This window comes from Anoplolepis gracilipes, chromosome 15 (assembly GCF_047496725.1).
Source record: "Anoplolepis gracilipes chromosome 15, ASM4749672v1, whole genome shotgun sequence".
NCBI lineage: Eukaryota > Metazoa > Arthropoda > Insecta > Hymenoptera > Formicidae > Anoplolepis > Anoplolepis gracilipes.
In genome coordinates this window covers 7,032,509-7,057,372 of record NC_132984.1, presented here as the reverse complement: position 1 = coordinate 7,057,372, position 24,864 = coordinate 7,032,509, and the positions used below count along the sequence as shown (strand labels likewise).

At 29.7% G+C, this 24,864-nt stretch overlaps 1 protein-coding gene, 1 long non-coding RNA gene and 2 pseudogenes across 2 annotated transcripts; 1 reads left to right on the top strand and 3 right to left on the bottom strand.

The window, feature by feature from the left end:
• Positions 1-1,090: 1,090 nt before the first annotated feature.
• LOC140673873 (molybdopterin synthase catalytic subunit-like) lies at positions 1,091-10,820 on the bottom strand (annotated as a pseudogene).
• LOC140673874 (uncharacterized) lies at positions 1,720-4,598 on the bottom strand (annotated as a pseudogene).
• A 5,760-nt stretch (positions 10,821-16,580) lies between the features above and the next one.
• Positions 16,581-20,786, top strand: LOC140674013 (hexosaminidase D-like). Its single transcript, XM_072907323.1, has 9 exons — positions 16,581-16,666; positions 16,788-16,842; positions 17,358-17,573; positions 17,706-18,054; positions 18,143-18,217; positions 19,348-19,543; positions 19,613-19,888; positions 20,250-20,336; positions 20,420-20,786. The coding sequence occupies exons 1-9, from the start codon at positions 16,626-16,628 to the stop codon at positions 20,592-20,594; spliced, it is 1,470 nt and encodes a 489-aa protein (XP_072763424.1). The 5' UTR covers positions 16,581-16,625; the 3' UTR covers positions 20,595-20,786.
• Positions 20,787-21,628: 842 nt separating this feature from the next.
• Positions 21,629-23,200, bottom strand: LOC140673908 (uncharacterized). The gene is made up of 3 exons (XR_012048124.1): positions 22,767-23,200; positions 21,842-22,584; positions 21,629-21,752 (listed from the first exon to the last, which is right to left on the bottom strand). It is a non-coding gene; the product is annotated as an uncharacterized lncRNA (long non-coding RNA).
• Between the last annotated feature and the right edge of the window lie 1,664 nt (positions 23,201-24,864).

The window sequence follows — 24,864 nt, the reverse complement described above, 5'->3', positions numbered from 1 at the left end:
ATACACAGAATGTTCAAAAAGTGTTAAAATTGCTTAATATTACGAAAAGTATGTATTTTTGAAAAAATTTCTTGTACTTTTTGAACATCCTGTATGTATATATATATATATATGTATAATATATACAGGGTGAACCATTTTAATCCATCCAGTCGAATATCTCAAAAACCAAACCCGGGAGAGAAAAATGTTTCAAACAAGAGTTGTATGGTTTCGAGGGAGCCATAAGATGGTACCATTGGTTTGACCTTGAAAAGTCATTTGAAGGTCACGTGAAGGTCACTTCAAGTTTTTTAAATGGAACACCCTATATATTTTTACATATTCTTGTAGCTCATCTCGAGAGCTTTCCAAGGCACTTATGACAAAGTATTTTTCATTAAGTATTTTTTGAGTTATAAGGCTTCAAATTTGCAGTATTTTGACATAAAATACAAGTTATCTCATAAAATATTCATTTTTTGATTATCTTACTCTAATACTTTTATGCACAGAATAACAAGACGAATCAATTGGCATAATTAAAACATGTAATTATGTTAAAGTAAAAATCTGAATTTGCAACAGTTACACATTTTTACTTTAACATAATTATGTGTTTTCTTTACACCAATTGATTCGTCTCATTATTCAAAGCAATTTCAGCAATCAAATATAATCAAGCTCAATTCAGCTTCGCATATCACACGAGTAGTATAAGATTAAAACAAGAAAGCAACCTTTGCTATGATTGGTTGGTTCCCAATGTTCAACAGTAACCCCAACCACAACCGAACCCGCAACCTATAGTGTCATCACGGCTTTACACGGTTACTGCGTGCGACTAGCAACCGCGTGACAGCAGGCTGGCTTTTCTCACCACATGCTAATACTCGCAGGAATTAGTCGATATTTTTAAATTAATTTCTCAATAATTATTGCGAAAATCGCAAAATGGAAAAAGACTTTTATGTCCAGTTTAATGCGTTCTATCTGCTCATGAGTGTTAATTCAATTTTTATCAAACACTCTGTATGTAGAAACATAATATATATAGGATATATAAATATTGTTGTTATTAAAATTATCATCATCAATGATTATATATATTATGTTTATTTCGTACTGGTAAAATAAGTAATATATAGCATGACTTTTCTTACAAAGGTTTCCTTAAAATGAAACAAATATTTGCTAAAAAGAATAAACATAGCTCAATTTAAATAAAAAAATGATAAAATATGTAATATAAATTTTATAACGGAAACGACCTCTCTCGAAGTCACGCAGAGTAGCTTTTAGCCGAGATCAGAGCTCGAGAGAGGGGAGAACATGAGACTTAGATTGGTAAAAAAAAAAAAATTTAATATAAATCGCTGAGCTCACCGACAGCGAGATTACAATGATCATACAACGTCTGATTGCGTAAGCTGAATGTGTGTTGTACAAATATGCGTGGATGTCTATTATATATATACAAATTGTGTATACGCGCGCGTGTGCGTGTTATGCATACATGCACGGAAAAAAATATTATGTAGAAAAGTAAATATAATTTTGGTAATTTATTTTAAAGTTTTAATAGAAAATTTTTATTAGTTTATATTTAAACTATATATTTTTTCATATGAAATTATATATATTTATATATTAAATAATCCCTATTTCATCTTTTTAACATATTTGTCTTCTAGTTCATATAATTTAAAATCAAGTTCTGCCGTGGAATATGTCTGTGAAATATATTTGTCAATGTCATTATATGTATATGAAACAATTATAATGTAATACAAATAAAAATTTAAAGTAAAATGATATGAGAATAACTTGATATGCACACAATATAATTTATCTATGTATATATACAATATATATATATATACAGGGTGGACCATTTTAATCCATCCAGTCGAATATCTCGAAAACCAAGCCCGGGAGAGAAAAATGTTTCAGATAAAAGTTGTTTGGTTTCGAGGGGGCCATAAGATGGTACTATTGGTTTGAAGAATTATTTGAAGGTCACATGAAGGTCACTTCAATTTTTTGAAATGGCATCCCTTATTTTTTATTACATATTCTTGTAGCTGACCTCGAGAGATTTCCAAAACACTATAATCAAATGTTTCTTCATTGAGTACTTTTCGAGTTATAAAGCTCCAAAGTTGCAGTTTGAAAAAATTCAAAATATCTCGTAAAATATTCACTTTCCAATAGTTTTATCTTACATGATTCAACTAGTCAAGGCAAGATCTGGACATGATCCAACCAGTCAAGGTAAGATCTAAACATGATCCAACCAATAAAGATAAGATCCGAGTATGATCCAACCAATCAAAGTAAGATCTGGACATGATCCAACCAGTGAAGATAAGATCTAGGCATGATGTAGCCAGTGAAGGTAAGATCCGAGTATGATCCAGCCAGTCAAGGCAAGATCTAGGCATGATCCAACCAGTAAAGATAAGATCCGAGTATGATCCAACCAGTCAAGGTAAGATCTTTATCATAGGAACTGTTCAAATTTATGTTTCAAAATTATCTCCATTGTCTTGAATACATAATTCCAACCTATTTTTGAAGTGCCTGACCGTTTTGAGTAAGACAGCTCGCGGTATATTTGCGCAAGCTACTCTTATTCTCTCTATCATATCTTCTCTAGTTGTAGGCGCATGCTCATAAATCACATTTTTAATATACCCCCATAAATAAAAATCAAGTGAAGTTAGATCAGGTAATCGTGGAGGCCATGCGATGGCCCCTCGTCGCCCAATCGATTTGTCATTGTATTCTCGATCTAGATAAGTTCTTACTATTGCCGCATAATGAGGTGGCGCCCCGTCCATTTGTATCCACATTCTTTGACGTGAAAATCAACATCTTCAAGCAATTGTGGTAAATGATCCCTGAAAAGTTCCAAAAAATTTACACTATTAACATTTCCTTCAAAGAAATAAGGACCAATCAAGAAACCATTTATAATACCACACCAAACATTCACACTTCAGCGATGTTGATTATCTTCTTGTCTATGCCAATGTGGGTTAACATCCAACCAATAATGGCAATTATGTCTATTCAATTCACCATTATTTTTGAACGTCGATTCATTAGAGAACATAACATAAGAAGAAATTCGAATCAGCTCGGATCATCTGTTGTGCCCATTGACAAAATTGTACACGCAACGGCGTATCTGCTTGAGTAAGAGCTTGTGTTAACGTGATATGATAAGGATGGTACTTCATTTTCTTCAAAATTCTTAAGATTGTTGTTCTCGGGATACCAATTTCTCTAGCCATAATGCGACTACTTATATGAGGATTAAGATGAATAAATGCCAAGATAACGCACACGCACATCATCTTCATCATACACATGATGTGCTCTTTGACGTTCTAAACGGCCTTGACAAACTCTTAGTTCGAGGTCCCGGATTGTAGTATGATTCGGATGTTGTTCTCTTTCGGGGTAACGATTCCGGTAAACTCCCGAAGCTTTATGATAATTTAGTTGATTCTCTGAGAACAAGGAGAATATCAACAATCTCTGAGGAACGATAATCAGCCATGGGTATTGTCGGCAGACGTAAGCTTCTGATTGTGAGTAATAAAGTTTGATACTCCGATCAACAGTGGAAGAGATTTTTGTAATCAATTGATTCCTAAATAGTGACAAATAAATTTTCTGGTCGATATTTTCTTTGGAAACAATAGAGGGTATATTATTTCAAAAATAGACTATTTGAGATGAGTAGAACATCAAGAACAATCAAGGGATCAATCAGGTTTGTACTTCTGCGAACAGGATTTGTAGCAATCGTCTACATGAGCCGATTATCTATGTGTGTGTAAATGTGGGATGTGTATGTATAAGTGTGTGGGATGTGTATGTATAAGTGTGTGTGAGGTATGTGTGTGTGCATAGATTATGTGTGAATGTATGCGGAATGTGTGTGTGGAGTGTTCGTGTGGTGTGTGTAAGAGCATGTAAAGTGTGTGTACATGCGTGTAGGTTATGTCACATAACCTATGTGTGAGTGTGTGTGAAATATGTGTGTAGGGTGTGTGCAAGTGTATGTAAAGTGTATGTAAAGTGTGTACGTGCGCATATGTGTGTAGGGTATAGAGCATGTTCGAATCTTACCTTTACTGGCTGCATCATGCTCAGATCTTGCCTTCACTGGCTGGATCATGTTCCGGTCTTGCCTTGACCGGTTAGATCATGTTCAAATCTTGCCTTAACTGGTTGAATCATAAGATAAGACTATCGGAAAATGAATATTTTACGAGATATTTTGAATTTTTTCAAACTGCAAATTTGGAGCTTTATAACTCGAAAAGTACTCAATGAAGAAACATTTGCTTATAGTGTTTTGGAAAGCTCTCGAGGTCAGCTATAAGAATATGTAATAAAAAATAGGGGATGCCATTTAAAAACAATTAAGGTGACCTTCAAATAATTCTTCAAGGTCAAACCAATGGTACCATCTTATGGCCCCTTTGAAACCAACAACTTTTGTTTGAAACATTTTTCTCTCCCGGGCTTGGTTTTCGAGATATTCGACTGGATGGATTAAAATGGTCCACCCTGTATATATATATATATATATATACACAAAATATTTAATACTTACTCTTTTCCGGATACATGTTGAAATATTCTTTAAGTTAGTAATATCCTCTGTTGCCTATAACAGATTTAAAATTATATATATTATGTTATAATCTATAATTAAAATTTGAAAAAAAAACAATTTTAATTAAATAATTAAATAATATTGTCTTTTATGACATTTGATAAAGAAAATATATTTTAGATCAGGAAATATATATTTTATTCACAAATATATGTGAATCCAAAATATGCAAGATAGAATTGCTATACCCAAAATTCCTTGTATTCTGGTGATATGCTTTCTAAATATAATATTCTATCTTCAATATTTTTCAGTCTTTCATAAATATCTTTGGGTACAGGTTTATTAATCCCTATTATACGTTCTGTTGTGGAAATTCTATCATCCAATACAGGAAAGCAACTAGTGTTATGACTTGTATTATTCAAAATTGCTTTGTGTAAAATTGATTGATCCATTGTTTGGGGTCCCCATGTGTTTAAGACTCTGTGAACTGAAAGTAATTACAAATAAATATCAGAATTATTCTTCAAGCATATGCTTTTGTCTGATATTTAAAAAAAAACAGAGAGAAGAAACAGATATAAGCATTTATGTGCTTTTGCTGAAAATTTAAATCTAAATTTAAAATAGTTACATAATTTAATTATTGTACATAATTAGTAAAATTTCAATTATATACAAATTATATATAACTTTTATATATTTTTACATATAACAATTTGGTAAATATGCATAAGTACTACTCCAAAGAAAAATTTTTTTATTATAATCAACAAAACTAGTGCGAAGATAGTATGTACAAGTGTTTTTACGAAGGCGCAAGTCTTTCTGAAGAAGTTATGACGATGGAGAATACTAATATTCAATTTCGAGATATGCGAATTTCAAATACTAATAAATTTGATTTTTATTCGCATAGAATAATATAAATATAAACGAGGGAATATTTTCATGACTATATATATACATACATACACACACGCACGCACGCATGGAGGAGTGCAAGGGGGGCCTTCGGCTTCCCTCCTGCACCCGCCCCGTGCACTTCGCTTCACGTAAAAAGTTGCAAACCCATATAAACTTTGCTTTGTCTTGCAACGTACATGCAAAGCGAGATAGATGGGGTAGGTGCGGGAGGGGGGCCCTAGGCCCCCCTTGCATCCCCGTCCCGTATGTGTGTGTATGTTGAAACTAATATACATGTTTTTTTTCCTTTCTATCAACTTTTTTTGAAGATCTTATGATGATAAATAAATTTATTTATATAATTTTTTCATTTAAAACTTATAAAAAGACTTGCGCCTTCGTAAAAACATTTGTATGTACTATCTTCGCACTAGTTTTGTTGATTACAATAAAAAAAGTTTGAGTTTTCTTTGGAGTAGTACTTATGCATATTTACCAACAATTTTTATATATTGTATAAAATTATATATAATAATGACAAAAATATTGAAATAATCTAATTTAATCTAAATCTTACAAAAAAATTAAAAATTATATCTATGAAAACTAAAAAAAGTGAAAGTAAAAGTAAAAAAAAGATAGAATGTATAAAATATATACCGAATAAATAAAAATCATATATATCATATCAAAATTACACAAAAAATTACAGAATAATTTTATATTACTTTGTATTTTATATTACCTCTCACATGACTTTTGGAATCTTTGCGTCAAATAAGAATGGCATCTACTCTTGCACAAGAATTTTCATTATCATTTCTTTCACTATGAATATATATTTATTGTTAAAATAATTAATTAGTTATAATAATTATGCTTAACTAATAATAACAAATTTTCAATAAATATATTTTAACTAATTTTAGCCAGTGTTTTCTGTTAATGTATTTTGTCTAGATAAAATTATCTAGATAATCATTTAGATGAAGCAATTGCCTTATTTCATCTTTATCTAGATAATAATGGGATTATCTAATTTTTATCTTAGATGGAAAAATGCATTAAATTATTGTAATAATATCTGTCTTAAATTATTTAAGATAATCAACTGATTGGTTTTTAGATTTATTTCTAAAGACAATCCAAAGATAAGATCCAATGAAATTAAAAACTATTAAACATTTATTAAATGTTTTGCTGAACACAACTAATATTAGTATATAGTATATAGCATACACTAACTTACTGGTGTCAGATTTGAAATCTTAGCAGTATGCTACTAGTGTTTTGTATACATTAGACGATTATAGTTTTCATTTTTTCTTTAATTATATATTTTTAAAGCAATGTTATCTTAAAATTATCTAGATGCTTTACAATTTTATGTATTATCTAGATAAACTTGAAATAAATCATCTTTATATTATTTGAGATAAAATATTATGTCTTATCTTTATCTAAATGATTTCAACGTTATCTACATGAAACACTACCAATGGGAAACATCAGTATTCAGCTAAATACGAAAAGAAAATCTTTGAAAGAAAAATCTTAATAAACAATAAATAACAATCTTAGATCGATTTTAGTTAGTTTGAAATGTTTGGTCATATCAAGAGCATCTTGAAATATATTAATTGAAATCCATATCTTTTTACATGGTTTAGTTTGAAAGATATAGATTTTAGAAATATAAAGTATATTACCTTTACATACTATACAGATCGTATACTATAATTATGCAAATGTATTATTTAATTGTTATATATATGTAATTTGTTTTATATATGTATATATACAGTTAAATTTAAAATATTAGCAATATTAACGAACCTGTGGCAACAAAATTCTTGCACATTTACAGTATTTACTTGCTGACGTTTTCGTTCAATGAATGATTTTATCCTACGATTCAATTCCTCCGAATCTGCTTGAATTTGTACGAGGTTTGGGTCAATAGTAATTTTACTTGATATTTCTTCATTTATATTTCTAGCCGTTTTAACATCTCTACTCTTCAAAGCTATAGACATTATGTATAATATAATGTATGTTATACTATTATATATTAGCATGTATATTATAACATATACTGTTGTATATGTTTTAGTCAACACTAATAAAAATGTTGCATTTTGTTTCACATGTAGCATATTTCATTTAGTATTATGTTACATATTGTAAAAATACCACTTTCAAGACTTTTGTAGCATTACTGTAGTAATATTGAATTTTGATCAAAAGTGAAGTCATATGAATTTTTCTCCAAAGTACATTGATACAAATTAATTTTTTTTTTGTATGCCATATATTTAATAATATGGATTGATACTATTTTTACAAACTTCCTTTTAAGCTTGCATAGTAAATGCATATATAATTTATCTGCATATACTGAACATTTTCACCAAAAATTAAAAATTATGATAATTTGTAGTAATTAAGATTACAATTTTTTAATAATCAATAAACTAAAAATCTTCAATATATTGAATTAATTTATATTATTAAATGTGACAGCATGTGAAAAAATTAATTTATTTTGATGTACTTCATAAGAAAAACTTTTTATATCTTGAGCATAATTTTTCACTTTTGACATTATACTTCAACATATTAGTAAGCTACTAAAAGCCTTAAGATCACATAGTAGAAAATAATAAGACTTGTTATATTTTTAATTAAAAAGTTTATATTTACTTATAATAAAGACATTAAGATGCAAACAATTTTAATAATCAAATAATAAAACTATCATAAACAAACACAAATATTTATCTATGCAATAGATACTAAAAATTTAGTATTTTAAAAAAATTGTAAAATATTTTTTTTTTAATAATCTGTTAAAATGGTAAAAACAGAAAATTTCATTATAAAATCTGTGAAAAAAAATTTTAAAAGTTTTAAATAAAAAGAAGCAGTTTTAAATAAAAGCAGAAAAGAAGAAATTTTAAATAAAGAAAGCATATTTTTATGATATATTCGCACAAAAGAATAGTAAAATAAAATTAAGATTAGTTCGATTTTAGAAAAAAATTTAAATAAAAGTAAACAAGGACTAGTATAAGTCAAAAAGGACTAGTATAAGTCAAAATATTTATACAATAGTTCAATATTAACACTATATCAGTATATGGTAAACCTTCCTCGAACCTTTTCTTACTATAATGTAAATATTGACAGTATAATTAAGAAAATGTAGTCGCAATCATATCTATTGCATGCATTTTGAAAGATAGATTTTGACTTTAGAAAAATTCAAATTTTATAATAAAAAATTATTTACTATTTATCCATGCACACTCCTTGTTTTCTTTCCATTGTGTTTCTCCTGTTTCATATACTTCTTTTTTCCAAATAGGCACTGATGCTTTGAATTCATTGATAGCATATTCCACTGCTTTTAATGACTCCTGTCTATGAGGAGAGGAAACTGCTATTACAATACTTGCTTCAGATATTGGTACTTCTCCAATACGATGGTATATAGCAATGCCTTCTATATTCCATTGTGCACGAATTTTGGTACAAATATTAACCATTTCTTTTAAAGCCATTGATTCATAAGCTTCATATTCTAACTTAATTACCTAAAAAATTACAACAGATTTTAATTCACAGACATTAATAAGAGGAAAGTATTATTATTCACTTATTAAATATTTATATATAAGATTATTGTTAGTCATAACTTTCTAAATTTTTTGAGGGCCAATTATATATCTTTCTTTCTTTCTAAAATAATATACAGTACTGTAATTTTATTTTACATACACCTTGCGTTTGAGACAAAATATCATAGTTCATAGCTTATATATATATATATATATATATATATATATATATATATATATATATCTTTTAACATAACTTTATAAGTACTTAAAGCATCTATAAAACATATATCTAAACAATATGTTAATAAGAGAATTCTTAATTTTATCAAGAAAAATGTTCTAATATCTATTTTAATGCAATTTTTATCTAATTATTCTTTTTAACAAAAATTATAATTTTGTGTAAAGCAATTTAATATATATAAAAGCTGCTATTATTAAATGCAACAATCTGAATGCTATAACGCTTACAAGAGTAACTTACATGGTTTATTCATATTTGCAAGACAAGTGAAAATTTTGTTATTGTTCTTTTACATGAATTTATATTATTATATTATAATATATTCTTTTTATGCAATATTGATTTAAAATTTTCTTTTATATAAATATATATACTTTTGTCTGTTCAGTAGACTAATAATATGCAAGTCATGATAACTTTATTTTAGATAGATAAAGCAACAATTCATAAATTATATACTTAAACAAAAATATGTTTACACATATATTTAGTATATTCATTTATTAGATACACTTTTCCAAATATTTTCACCATTTATATATTTCTATAATAATATAACAATGAGCGCTATATATGAACGTTTTTCTGGAATTGAGTATAAACAGATAAATGTTTTAACATTTATATGTATATTCAAAAAATAGGAGCTTAGAGCCTTAATTTATATAATATTTCTATATCATAAACATATTAAAATTTATGTATGTAAATAGTCTATATTATAAAAAAATATATTTAACATTTTTAATTAATTTTTACTTATATACTTTACCTTTTTATTTTCAAAATTATCTCGAGTGATTCCGATAAAATTAGATATTGCACCACAATTAGAAAATGTTACTAGATTTATGATTTCTGCAATATTTAATTCTTCCTGCTGTAACTTGACAAAATTTTTTGACATTTCCATATTATCCTAAAAAAGGTGTAAATAATACAATTTCATTCGTTATTTATTGTCAATAAATATTTATCTGCTCAATTTAAAAAAAAATATACATTTAATTAATGTCTTTCTTTTTACATAAAAAATGTCAAACTTGACATTTTTATCATATTTGTTAGACAAACCTCCACTAAGCGGTGGAATAACTGCAATTTTTGCCTTCTCTGATAGCGCGAGAATACTGTTTGGAGCAACAAATTCTTCGTTTACAGCTAATATTAATTGTTTACGTATAGCTTCCAATTGAAAAGTACAGATAATTTTGTCAAGAAGGTCAGCCGAAGATAATTTTCTCGGTACATAAATTTGACATTCCTTATTTCCAGTTAGTTCGCGTGCTTTTGCAAAAAATAATATCGTAACCTGAATTTTCGTAATCTCACTCGTATCGTCGTCCATCCCAATTAAGGTGCGTTCGGGGAGACACTACCTACTGCCTAGCGCTATTTAATGCTATCACTGTTCGGAGAGTTAGCTAGTAGCACGTAGCACTACCAACTCTGCGTTCGAATTTCACTGCCAGTAAACTGCTAGTACTAAAAATCTATAGTTTACGTTACATACACTATACATTTCTTAGTACTGGCAGTTACTGGCAGTGAAATTCGAATGCAGAGCAAATACTACCGTGACGTCACTGATGATAGTGTTTTACGTCATCATTTTGCGCAACCAACGCTATTCCTTCCTTCAGCTCCGTACAGTTAGCCGAACATTTTTATTTTTCGTCCAATCGAGTTAAACAAGAGGTTATTCGATGCAGAATCGTTAGGTCGTCACGAATAAATCCTTTACAACGTTTGGTGACCCATAGTTTATCCGAAAAATGAAAAAAATCATGTGCGATAAAATGACGACGGCGACGTATAGTGACATGGATGTGCGCTGCGGTCACGCGCGCATGCGTTTTAGTAACTTATACAAAATTTTAAATAAATCTTTTTTAATTTTAAATAAATTCTTTTTAATAATGTAGCTATGCAAGTTGTAAACCCATGTGGAATTGTATATGCATTGCAAAGTACATCCTTAGATGGGAGTGCATAGGGGCTTCGCTCCGTCCTCATAAAAAAATATAACAAAACTTGAACGCGTAGAAACTACCAAGGCTGACAGTACTGTGTGGAAGTTTCAATGCTATTTTCCTAAGCAAATGCTATTTGACTGAAGTGCTGTTAGGCAAATGGCTCAATGAATCGTGCATTCAGTATTTATTTTGTAAGATTATGAATAAAAAGTTATAAATATAGTGTGAGTTCAGACATAGGTTGAATTAAGATTTTACATTGAAACTTCCACACAGTACTATCAGCCTTGGTAGTTTCTACGCTTTCAAGTTTTGTTATATTTTTTTATGGGGACGGGGCTTCACCCCGTCCCCCTATACACTCTCACCTAAGCATGTACTTTGTAATGCATATACAATTCCACATGGGTTTGCAACTTGTATAACTACATTATTAAAAAGAATTTATTTAAAATTAAAAAAGATTTATTAAAAATTTTGTATAAGTTACTAAAACGCATGCGCACGTGACCGCAGCGCACGTTCATGTCACTATACGTCGCCCGTCGTCATTTTACCACACATGATTTTTTTCATTTTTCGGATAAACTATGGATCACCAAACGTTATAAAGGATTTATTCGTGACGACCTAACGATTCTGTATCGAATAAGCTTTTGTTTAACTCGATTGGACGAAAAATAAAAATGTTCGGCTAACTTTACTTCGAAATTTTAATTATTTAATTAAACAAAAAACGATGAATGACCAAACGTTTTAATTGGACGACCAATCATCACCAAACGATGACCAAACGATTAGTTAATTTTAATTATAAAAAAATCAATGTGGTTCAGCTAACTGTACGGAGCTTCTTTCCGAGGTAGTGTGTCGATAGCGTTTGCGTTGGTAGTGTGATCCTCGAACGCACCCTTAGTGCAAAAAAACACAGACGATAGATATAAAATTACCACAGATATATAGGGCGCGTTCGGGGAGACATTATTAGCGCTAACAGTGTCATTCTATTTTTGTTACTCATTAAAAGTTGAACAAAGATAGAATAACACTGTTAGTGCTAATAGTGTCTCCGCGAACGCGCTCATAGAACTCTGTGGAAATTATTCATATTCACAGACATCTATATAGATGTCTGTGCTCGCGTTAAATATAAAATCACTAGATATAGTGACTTTGTTCAAAGTCACTAGATGTAGTGACTTTATTACAGACTTCTATATATAACTAGACTGCTAACTCCGACAAAATACATAACCCCGAAAAGTATGTAACTTATGTGTATGCGTCATATAGACTTCTATATAATACTAGACTGCTAACTCCTTATGTATAAGGCAGCTCTAATTTTATGTACAAAGAAGTATGTATGACATCCCTTTCTGCGCATGCGCTGTGAAGGCGCGTATTGCACGCATGTATATACATACTAAGTATGATAAACAAGCTTATATAAAAGATATAAAATAACTGCACATTTGTATCCCATAATTTAATATTTATATTTCTTACTTTTTTTACTAACGACATGTGTTCTGACAAGAATTAGAGACCGAAAACAGATTAGAAGTACATGTATTAATCATAATGGCGTCGGCACATGTCAGCGCATGCGCAGAAAGGGTCACCTTAGCGCTAATAGTATCTCCCCGAACGCGCTCTTAGTATATAAAATTCGAGAACACTTTATATAAGCAAAATCTAGGGAGTTAGCAGTCTAGTATTATATAGAAGTCTGTAATGCGTCATTATTAATAGTATGACAGTCACGCTGATTGGTTGAATTTAAAGCAATGTCACCACAGACTTCTATATACAACTAGACTGCTAACTTCGGCAAAGTACATAACACCGAAAAGTATGTACAAACTTATGCGTATGCGTCAGCATTAATAGGATGACAGTCACGCTGATTGGTTAAATTTAAAGCAATGTCACTCACACACGAGTTTTCTATAGTAGCCATATTATATACCTATCCCCTCCTTTTCTCTATCCTACTAATGTTGTATGTACATATTTTTTGGGGTCACTTTTTAGATCTAATATATAAGGAAGTTAGTGGTCTAGTTATAGTATAGAAGTCTGTGAATGTCACTCACAAACAAGTTTTCTATACGTTAAACCAAAGAGTAAAAAGAAACAGGAGGGGGCATATGGCTCGAACTAAACGGACGGAAATGCCTATATCCAGCATAAAAGTGGACACTAAAAATGGCTGCTTATGGGCGCCAAAATTGAATGGCTTTTTGAAGATCCTGGAAGAACAAAGTTTTAAATATAAATATGGAATATACTTAATATTTTTAATAAAATCAACTCAATAAGATTAAATTGAAATATATAATTTTAATATGCAACAAATAAAATAATATATATTAATAATATTGAAATTTTAATACATTGTTTATTGTTAAATAGTATATCTAAATAAAACATAACCTTCAAAACATTAAATTCTTGTTATTATATTAATAACAATTATTAACCGATGAAATGTTATCCCATAATTTCGCGCTGTTGTTATTATGCCACAGGCTTGACAATGCATCATAATTTTATTTCACTATCTTTTTACTCTTTAGGCCGCCGCACACACTTTTACATAACGCATAATGCATATACATAAGGAATTTGATTTGTTGAATTTCTTATGCATGTGTTTATAGACCAATCAGTTTGTTTATGTATGTGCATTATGCGTTATGTAAAAGTGTGTGTGGCGGCCTTTTGGTTTAACGCAAAGAGTAAAAAGAAACGGGTGGGAGTCTATTGACAACGTCGCCAATTGGCCAGTTTAAAATGAGGCTCTCTGATTGGTTAATCGTTGCTGATGACCCTAGGCATCGGTTGATATAAGTGGCTGTGGTCAATCGTGACGTGGTCAAACGGGACGCTCCCAAAAGAAACAGGAGGAAATGTATCGATGGTGGGGGCTAGCCAAATCGCTGACAGAAGCCGCCATCTTGAGTGTTCACTTTTTTGACGCTTATTAGCATTGTCTGCTGCTGTTGTCAGAAAGATACATGCGCGTATTATTTTGCACAATTATTAAAAAAATAGTGAAAAATAGTGAAATAAAATTATGGTACATTGTCAGATCTGTGGCATAACAACAACCAACAACAGCGCGAAATTATGGGATAACATTTCATCGGTTAATAATTGTTATCAATATAATAACAAGAATTTAATGTTTTATTTAGATATACTATTTAAAGGACAGTAAACAATGTTAAAATTTTAAAATTATTAATATATATTATTTTATTTGTTGCATATTAAAATTATATATTTCAATTTAATCTTATTGAGTTGATTTTATGAAAAATATTAAGTATATTCCATATTTATATTTAAAACTTTGTTCTTCCAGGATCTTCGAAAAGCCATTCAATTTTGGCGCCCGTAAGCAGCCATTTTGAGTGTCCACTTTTATACTGGTTTAATATAGGCATTTCCATCTGTTTAGCTCGAGCCATAGTATAACTAGTAGGAGCACTCTTTGTCGGCACTTTGTTTTTTTGTCTTTGATCACGTGGTATTTCGCCATGTTTTTGGACTAATATTCAGTGGCGTATCAATCGTTCAAAGAATCTGCGTTACATTTATGCCGTGAAAGGAATGTATACAAATTTTATAAATTTTAAAAAATTAAGAAAAAGTTACAAAATTACGTAAAAAATAAAAGAAATAAAAATAATTTATAGTTTTATATTTACAAATATATAATATTGTTACCTCTGTGATGCACTCTCACAGATTTCACGGTAATTATTCAAAAGAGCTGCCTCACCTCAGATTTTGATCAAAATAGATTTATTCGACGCGTTTTGGCTCGAAACGAACGAATTTGGCAGAGATAATCGTCGCTCTGCCCCGCGAACCGAGATATTAATTGTTAAAAATGACAGATTTCACGGTTAGGAAATCTGTCATACTGACTGAATCTAGCGATATGAGCATACGCTGCGGTCACGCGCGCATGCGTTTTAGTAACTTAACAGCACTGTGCACGAAATTTTAATATGTAAATCCTTTTTAATAAGGTAGTTATGTTGCAAACCCATGTGGAATTATATATGCATTGCAAAGTACATGCTTAGATGGGAGTGCATAGGGGGACGGGGCTTTGCCCCGTCCCTATAAAAAAATATAACAAAACTTAAGAGTATAGAAACTATCAAGGCTGTACTATGTGACAGTACTATATGGAAGTTTCAATACTATTTTTCTAAGCAAATGCTATTTGACTGAAGCGCTGCTAGGCAAACGGCTCAATGAATCGTGCATCGATGCATTCAGTATTTATTTTGTAAGATTATAAATAAAAAATTATAAATATAGTGTAAGAATTCGGACATAGGTTGAATTAAGATTTTACATTGAAACTTCCACACAGTACTGTCAGCCTTGGTAGTTTCTACGCTCTCAAGTTTTGTCATATTTTTTTATGGGGACGGGGCTTCACCCCGTCCCCCTATACACTCTCACCTAAGCATGTACTTTGTAATGTATATACAATTCCACATTTGCAACTTGCATAGCTACATTATTAAAAAGGATTTATTTAAAATTAAAAAAGATTTATTAAAAATTTTGTATAAGTTACTAAAACGCATGCGCGCGTGACCGCAGCGCATGCTCATATCGCTAGATTCAGTCAGTATGACAGATTTCCTAACCGTAAAATCTGTCATTTTTAATAATTAATATCTCGGTTCGTGGGGCAGAGCGACGATTATCTCTGCCAGATTTGTTCGTTTCGAGCCAAAACGCGTCGAATAAGCCTATTTTGATCAAAATCTGAGGTGAGACAGCTCTTCTGGATAATTACCGATTTCACACTACCACATATACAATAATTGTCTGATTGGTTTCTCCCAAAAACATGGCGGATGCGCAGAACGGATCGATGCAAACCCCGAAAAAGCTCGGAGTGCTCTACTATGCTCGAGCCATATGCTTCTTTCTGTCACCGTTCTGAAACTACATATTCAGGAATCAACCAATCAGAGTAAAGCATTCTCGTAGTAAAAATGCTCGACTGCGATTGATCGATTTGTTTATGGTTTTAAGTGTTACAACTGAAAAAGACTTTTTTACGCGCTTTAATGGCCTTTAATAAAGTATAAAAGTAATAGTGCAACTATGAAAAAAATGAAAGGGAATCTAAAATTTATACGAATTTATGAATCTATTTATTCCGGCAATAAATTATCCTTTTTTCTCTTTTGATCAGTCTTAACCTAACAAATGGAATGGGAGAAAAGATGGACGCTTTAACGTTAGGCTCACATAGGTAAAGTAATCGAGAGAGAGATTGACATGTATAAATTTCCGTATAATATTTTTATATAATAATATGTATATATATGAGAAAAATATTTCATGACATTTTCACAAATTATCTTCCTTTTCAGACTGGTTCATCTTGATTTAAAAGGTGCACCACCGCGGACTTGTTATTTTGAAAAGGTATTCGTTATTCGTAAACACTTAAGTCTTATTTCATTGACCGGATATTTTAGAATTTATTTTTAGAAATACTGATTCAAAATTTTTTACAATAAAAATATGGAGACATTTTAATAACTAATTTTTTTCTTTTTATTATGAATTGTTTTGAGCTTGCATTTGTTTACGCTCAATACTGTTACACAGTTATTGATAGTATGCAAATAGGTGTAAAAAATTATATCTTTAGATTTTAACTGATATTTATAATTGTGTGTGACACACGAAAGAATAGAAAGACATTCTGTATTTATGTCTAAATAACAATTTAGAAAAGATATTGACATTTTGACTTTTAAGTAATTAAAAATTTTATTTTTTCCTTTAATTTTAAATGAATTATAATACATAATTTTAATCCCAGTACAAATAATATTTAACATGTTGACAGATAAATAGTCATCATTAATTATAACTTTCTTATTTTTTTCATTTGTACTTATTTTTATTCTTATAATTTAATGGAATATTTATAGCTTTTTCCATTATTGCGAACATGGGGAGCTACTGGATTATTGCTGGAGTGGGAGGATACATTTCCTTACAATCGAGAGCTTTCTCCAATAGGAAGTAATGGACCAAGTAGTTTAGCAAGTGGATATACAATTCAAGAAGCCAGACACATTCTGCAAATAGCAGGTGATTGTGGCTTGGCAGTTGTTCCATTAGTACAAACTTTTGGTCATATGGAGGTATGCAAAGGACCTTTTACATATATTTCACATTTATTTTGTTAGAAATTTGTAAATCTTTATGGTTGAAATCAATAATTTAAGAATATTTATTTAATTTGATTTATTCATTTATTAAAATTTTAATTGCAGTTTATCCTGAAACACGACGAATGGAGATCATTACGTGAAGTGGAAGCTTTTCCAAGTTCCATTTGTCCATCAAATCCGAGAACTCTACCACTGGTCAAGTCATTAATACGTCAGATTGTTAGTTTTCATCCTGACATACAATATCTACATATAGGTTCTGATGAAGTGTGGCACTTAGGCCTTTGTTCAGTCTGTACTAAACGAGCTGCAGCCAGTAAATATGGCAAATCTTCATTGTACTTGGAACATATTTTGGCAATAGCCCAATACATTCAGGAAACTTATCCATATTTAAAGATTATCATTTGGGATGACATGTTGAGATCAATAGACTTACAGGTTTTGAACGGTATCTCGTTAGCTTATTCGCGTCATGTGGTTATGCAAATCTTTTTACCGATAAAATTAATCTTTTCTTCTTTTTTTTTGTTTTGCAGAACATTACATTGGAAAATATGTAGAACCTATGGTATGGCATTACAATCCCAGGGATAATTTTGCATTGCCTAATGGTACCTTTTTAATCTTTTCTAATATTACTTTCAGAAATATTTGTAGATATATATTTCCTTATAATGTTTGGATTATAATTGCAGAGATTTCTCTGTTGTCACTTTTTGTTACTTTTTACATGAAATATCACATTTTTTGTATTTGTACGCAAAAAGTCATTTTTAGTAACTTTTTTATCATTAGCTATTCTGAATAAAATTTGGATTTTTATCTTTGTTGCACGCGAAAGTTGCATAAACATTAATCGCGTTCAGGAAATACAACAATTGTAAAATTGTTGAGTAATAATGGTTTGTGATTAGTACATACTCGCACTATATATACAGGGTGTTCTCTAAAGTTTAAATTTGAGAATCATTTTTCTTAAATAACTTTTATATTACTTTGTAGATTTTAATAATGTATAAGATTTTTTTTATTATTAAGTAAAGATCTTTAAAATAGTGTGATAGATTTTTTATATCATGTTAAAGAGCCAGAATTAGATCACCTGTAAGTCTTTTAACTTATAAAACTTTAAAGCTGGTGGGCTTTTTTATTTTTAATATATTTTTAGAGTCTTTACATTTTTCTCTTAAAAAAAGGTATTCTTGTTTCATTGTGTTAAAACTTATTGTTTTCAAGAAAAACGCAGAAACAAATATCTTGGTAGAAATGCATTATAGAAAAAAATTTTATAGGAACTTATGAGGTTTTTTTTTATCTGCTCTACATGCTCATGAGAGATTGCTCATCTTTACCAGAACACCCTGTATATATTCTTTTTCTGCTATGTGATTTATGGAATATAATTTTTAATTATTATTTACATTATTTACTGGTATAAAATCAGCATAAAATTTAATTGTTTTTTGTTCATAATTTTTCTTAATAATTTTCATTCATAATAATTATAGAAATAATATATTTCATAGCATTTTATAGCCTTTCTATATAATTCAAAATTTCTACTCTTCTCTTTTTTTATTGAATTATAATGTATATTTTTCTAACAGAGTTGTTTTTTTTTTTTTTGAGAGTATTACTTGTTACCTTGAATAGTCTTTCTTTAAATCATCCTTTGACTTTTTATAAATAAAAGAAGAGTGGAATTTCTGTTATTATTACATTATTATGTTATATTTGTTAGGACTATGGGATAAATACAGCGCAGTCTTTCCCAATATCTGGATAGCAACTGCATTCAAAGGAGCCACTGGTTCCACGCAACATGTACCTATAATTCGACATCATATAAGCAATCACGAAAAATGGCTAGAAGAATTGGGAGTTCATGTCAGTAAGGTACATGAATTTCGAGGTACAGCATTTACTGGCTGGTCAAGGTAAGAAAAATCAGAACAACCTATACACCATCTTAAAACATAACTAAATGATTACAATTGTAATTTTAGATATGATCATTATGCTACAATGTGCGAATTGTTGCCCACAGCTATACCATCGTTAGCTTTATGCCTAAAAGTTTGGCTCTATGGTTATTCAGAGGAGACACATGCACAAGTTGCAAAGAGCTTAGGATATATTGATCATCCATTGCATATAATACCACAACCTAGACCAATCCCGATACCTAGTAATCTGCTTTTTCCTGGATGGCAAGTAGCTGTGGGTATGGAGTGGTTTCTTAATTTCAAGACGAAATTTCATAATATTGTTGTCAGCGATCAGTAAGCACACAAAAGCAATTTATATATTTTTTTGCAATATAAATTTTGAAAATTTTGTTCTAAACTTATAAAATAATTTTTAGTTATTTGTTTATATGTGATTTATTTAAGAAATCTATTAGAATATTGATAATTATTTAAATATAGTATACAATTATCAATATAGTATATTCATAATTATTTAAATATAGTATACAATTATCAATATAGTATATTGATAATTATTTAAATATTATATACAATAATGATTATATTTTTAAATGGAATAAAATACTTTTTTGAATGCTTGAAATTTTATAATAAGTTGAGAATATATGCATTTGGATCTCAATTATATTCAAAAAGTATTTATTCTCAATAGAATTATGACGTGGATGAATCCATGGCAAGTGGCAAATAATTATACAAATCCCATGCAATTGGAGAATTTGATACCTACTTTTACAGAGTAAGTATTTTCACAGTAATCAACATGAAAATATACTATACTGTAATTTTCTTGACACATTGTACCATATATATTTGTTTAAGATTACTATTAGAATTGTCTTCCTTGGAAGGTTATCTACGAATGCAAATGGAAGCAATTTTCTTTTCATCAATGATTGAAGAATGGTTAGGTACCAATATTCAACCGCTGAAAGTAAAATTAATAGAATTGAAACAGACAACAGAAAATCAACTAAAAATAAATAGTCGTATGTAGTGCTTTTTTTCCACTTGAAAATATGTCACTCATAATATGAAGTAAAGCAATCACGAAAAATTCCACCTGAAGAGACTAAAAAATGATAATTAATAATTAAATCATTATTTTTTGGATCTAGAGTCAAATTATTTTTATATATAAGTTACTATACGTATATAAAATGTAAGATGGTCTACTACTTTAATTTTAGTCTATTTTTAAAGAAGATCATTAAAAAATAAAAATACAATATATAGTTTTCTAAGAAAGAAGAATATTATTGTTTCAATATTATATAAGTACAAAATACTTGAAAGAGAGAAATAGAGAGAGAGAGAGAGGAGAGAGAGAGAGAGAGAGAGAGAGGGGAGAGAGAGAGAAGAGAGGGGGGAAGAGAAAGGGAGAGAGAGAGAGAAGGAGAGGGAGAGAGAGAGAGAGAGCAAAACATTCTTATTTATATATGATATGCTCTGTGATACTTGGCTATGAAAGAGTAACTATGTTTAAATATACAAGTGTAATTTAATAATTAAAGAAAAATCGATTAATATAATCTGTTATATTTATTTTAAATGTGTATAAATATAAATATTTAATAAACAAATTTCTTTTCTAATGTAGATTAGGTAGCAATCTAATAAGATTATATAATCACAGTAGAAAGATTGAAAATTATATATAATATAATGTAATAAAATAATACTTATATAATTTCAATTATATCATTTACAATCTTCTTTATAAATAAATGTGTAATTTATATCCACTTATTACAAAATATTTTATATATAAATAATATTGTGTACTATATACATAAATATCTTTCACATCTCGTCGTAATAAATAATAAAAAAGAAAGTTTTGAAATTTTATAATAATTTCAATATGATGTACTATATATTTTGTATATAATGTCTTCTTATTTTTTAATGATGAATAATACTGTAGCTATTTATCTAACAGTTGTTGAATATAAGCAATAATATTTTAATATAATATATTGTATATAAGAGAAAATAAATAAAATATAAGATAATTTAAAAATAGAAAACACATTGTATAATATACATAATTTCTATTTGCATCTTTATGTAATCTTTTTAATATTTATTTTATTTTATTTAGTACAATATTTTCTTTATTATTGGTAAGACCGGCGTACTATTTTTCCATTACCTATAATTAAAAATTTTATTGTTTAAAATATTATATATTATATAATTTATTTTTAATAATTTTTTGTATTATTTTGATTTAATATTTACTACAAACTGGATAAAAATATCGATTATCATTGACATAAACTCGTTCAAATCCATTTATGCATTTATGACTAGACACTAGACGCTCTTTAACAATTTCTTTACAATCACCGCAAGTATTTACAAAATTAAGGGTCGGCAGGGCCGACCAGAAAATTCCGGCGTCACTGTCACCAGCATTGAGAAATGAATTCTTATTTAATGTATTGGTGTATGTCTGTATACGTACAAACATCATTGCATTTCAAGAGAGACGAAGACGACATTATTGTCTTTCATTGTCTCTCTTTAGCAAGCGGTGCTGCCAACTCAATTTCTTACAATTAGCTGCACTTGCAGTTTAGGTACAGATACAATATTCTATTCGGTAATATTTTGCCTCGAAGAAGTTATATTTCTTTATAAAACTTTTTGCTACATTCCTTGCAAAGTTTATTACCCCGCTAAAGAGCCGGATTTTGCATTTTGGCTTTTAAAAAATTTATAATAATTACAATCGGTGCACCTGGTCTATATACTTCATTCACGATCAGTATACCTTATTCATGTTAACTTTATGAAATTTTATTTTAAGCCTTTTTTTTAAAAAATCGCTCTTTAGCGGGCTGCGAGCAATCCTCCTAAATAAGAATATCATTGTTAAATATGATTCTTTCTTAATTTATAGCCGAAATATTGTCGAAAAGAATTTGTAGTTCCGAAGTCTCCGCATGAGGTCTCCACCGTGTCGCCTGCCGACCCTTAAACTGAGAAAAATTAATTAGTAATAAAAAAAATATTTAGTAAGAGAGTTTACATAGTCACAAATGTTCCATTACTAGTCGCGAAGAATAACAATTATGACACTATGATTTTTACTTTCACATTTCTATCTTATTTATTTATCTCTTAAAATTTATATTATTGACATATACAATTTAATACATACCTCACTCGATGTCATTTTATTTTTTCTTCAGCAAACTTTAGATTAGATATTAGGCACTTTTGATGTGTATGTATGTACATACATACACTATGTTTTAATGTTTTGCTGTTCATTTGGTTGAATTTCATAGCAGCAGAGAGTAGTGAACCAAAATATAGGGGAGTTTATTATACATCATACATAGGTACAAATTTTTAATCAATAGCAGCAAACTGCTGCGACAGTTTGCTGCTCATGAAATGTTACCTTTAAGATGACCAGACGTCCCGGATTGTGCGGGACAGTTTCGAATTTATTTATATGTGATTGGTAGTCCAATTAAAACGTTTGGTGGTCAATTATTAGATTATCACGATTCTAAATTCATTTGGCAGAAAACACAGACTTTTATATACAACTAGACTGCTAACTCTGGCAAAGTACATAACACCGAAAAGTATGTACTTATGCGCATGCGTCATCATTAGTAGAATGACAGTCACGCTGATTGGTTGAATTTAAAGCAATGTCACTCACACACGAGTTTTCTGTAGTAGCCATATTATATATCTATTCCCTCCTTTTCTCTATCCTACTAATGTTGTACATATTTTTCGGGGTCACTTTTTAGGTCTAATATATAAGGAAATTAGCGGTCTAGTTATAGTATAGAAGTCTGTGGCAGAAAAGCAGAAAGCAGACAAGCAAAAGCTAATCAAAACTCGCGTTGGTGGTAAGTTTACTAGATAAATAAACTTCCATCTAAGCGTTCTTTTCTAGCATGTAGTCCGTCGGCAACTTCAGGATCATGCGCATACACATGAAGTTAGCATATATGTATACGTATGATTTCTGTTGTATGTGTGTAACGCTGAAGTTGTCGACGGAAACCATTTCTGCCGGTACCCGTACATAAAGTAGATCTTGGAAAAGAACGCTTAGATAGGAGTGCATAGGGGGACGGGGCTTCGCCCCGTATAAAAAAATATGACAAAATTTTGGCTAACTTTACTTAGAAATTTTAATTATTTAATTTAAAAAAAACGATGAACGACCAAACGTTTTAATTGGACGACCAATCATCACTAAACGATTACCAAGCGATTAGTTAATTTTAATTATAAAAAAATCAAAGTGATTCGGGTAACTGTACGGAGGTTAAGTTTGCGGTACAGTCGGACCTCTTAGGGTGCAGTCCCATTAAGCACGGATCGGAATGACGGATCGGAATGACGGATCGGATTCTGCTAGGGAATTGTAGTAAATTCTTGTTCCTGCTATTCTTTCCGATCGGAACGCGTATATCTCCTCAATTCCGAACGGATCGGATAAATACCGCACTTTAAAAACGTCATTGTGTTATTGTCAATTGTCACAATCAAGACATGGCGGAAGCGGAACTTCAAAGACGATAAATATTTTGTATTAAGCAGCCATAATCGTTATTTTTGTTTAATATTTCTTAGCTTTATTTTATACTAATTACAATTATTTTATACCAAACATTACATAATAAATAAATAAAACATTTAATTATATAACATAAAAACATTTATTTCTATTTTAATTAAACCTGATAAATATTTGAGTCTGAAAGAAATGAATATTTTGTTATTACATATATGTGTATGTAAAGTTCATTAAAGTGTACAATCTTCTATTTATTTTGATTTTCAGAAGAAAAAAAATTTCTTTATTATCTTATAATAAATAATACATACATGATAGAGAATATAAAAAAATAATACATATATACTACATGATAGAAATTTAATACTCATTCAAGTGGATTCGAAGTTTCAAAATACGTAAATTTACGTTTCTTTCTTATATTTTCCTGCTTTTCCAATAAAACGATGTAACCTAAATACAGCTTTCGCACTCTCTCGAACACTGATACAGCATGCCAAGTTGGCAAATTATTCCCCGTTCGCAGTATTTTTAACATAACTAATAAGACTGTTTTTTCATCCATTATGATGTGTTTCAAAATATTATTTTCGCACGTTTAAAGTTAAAACTGTACAATATTACAAAGTATTGTTTACGTTTTTTTCACACATTCTACATGGGACTGGTAGAGGAAATTTTTACGGAACGGAACAGACATGTGCGGTTG

What these genes read in the sequence shown, in the direction of transcription:
- LOC140674013 (XM_072907323.1), top strand. Translation starts at nt 16,626, where the DNA reads ATGGGAGAAAAGATGGACGCTTTAACGTTAGGCTCACATAG. An exon ending in AGACTTACAGGTTTTGAACG is followed by an intron (nt 18,055 to 18,142) that starts GTATCTCGTTAG and finishes TTTGTTTTGCAG; the next exon opens with AACATTACATTGGAAAATAT. An exon ending in AATATTGTTGTCAGCGATCA is followed by an intron (nt 19,889 to 20,249) that starts GTAAGCACACAA and finishes TATTCTCAATAG; the next exon opens with AATTATGACGTGGATGAATC.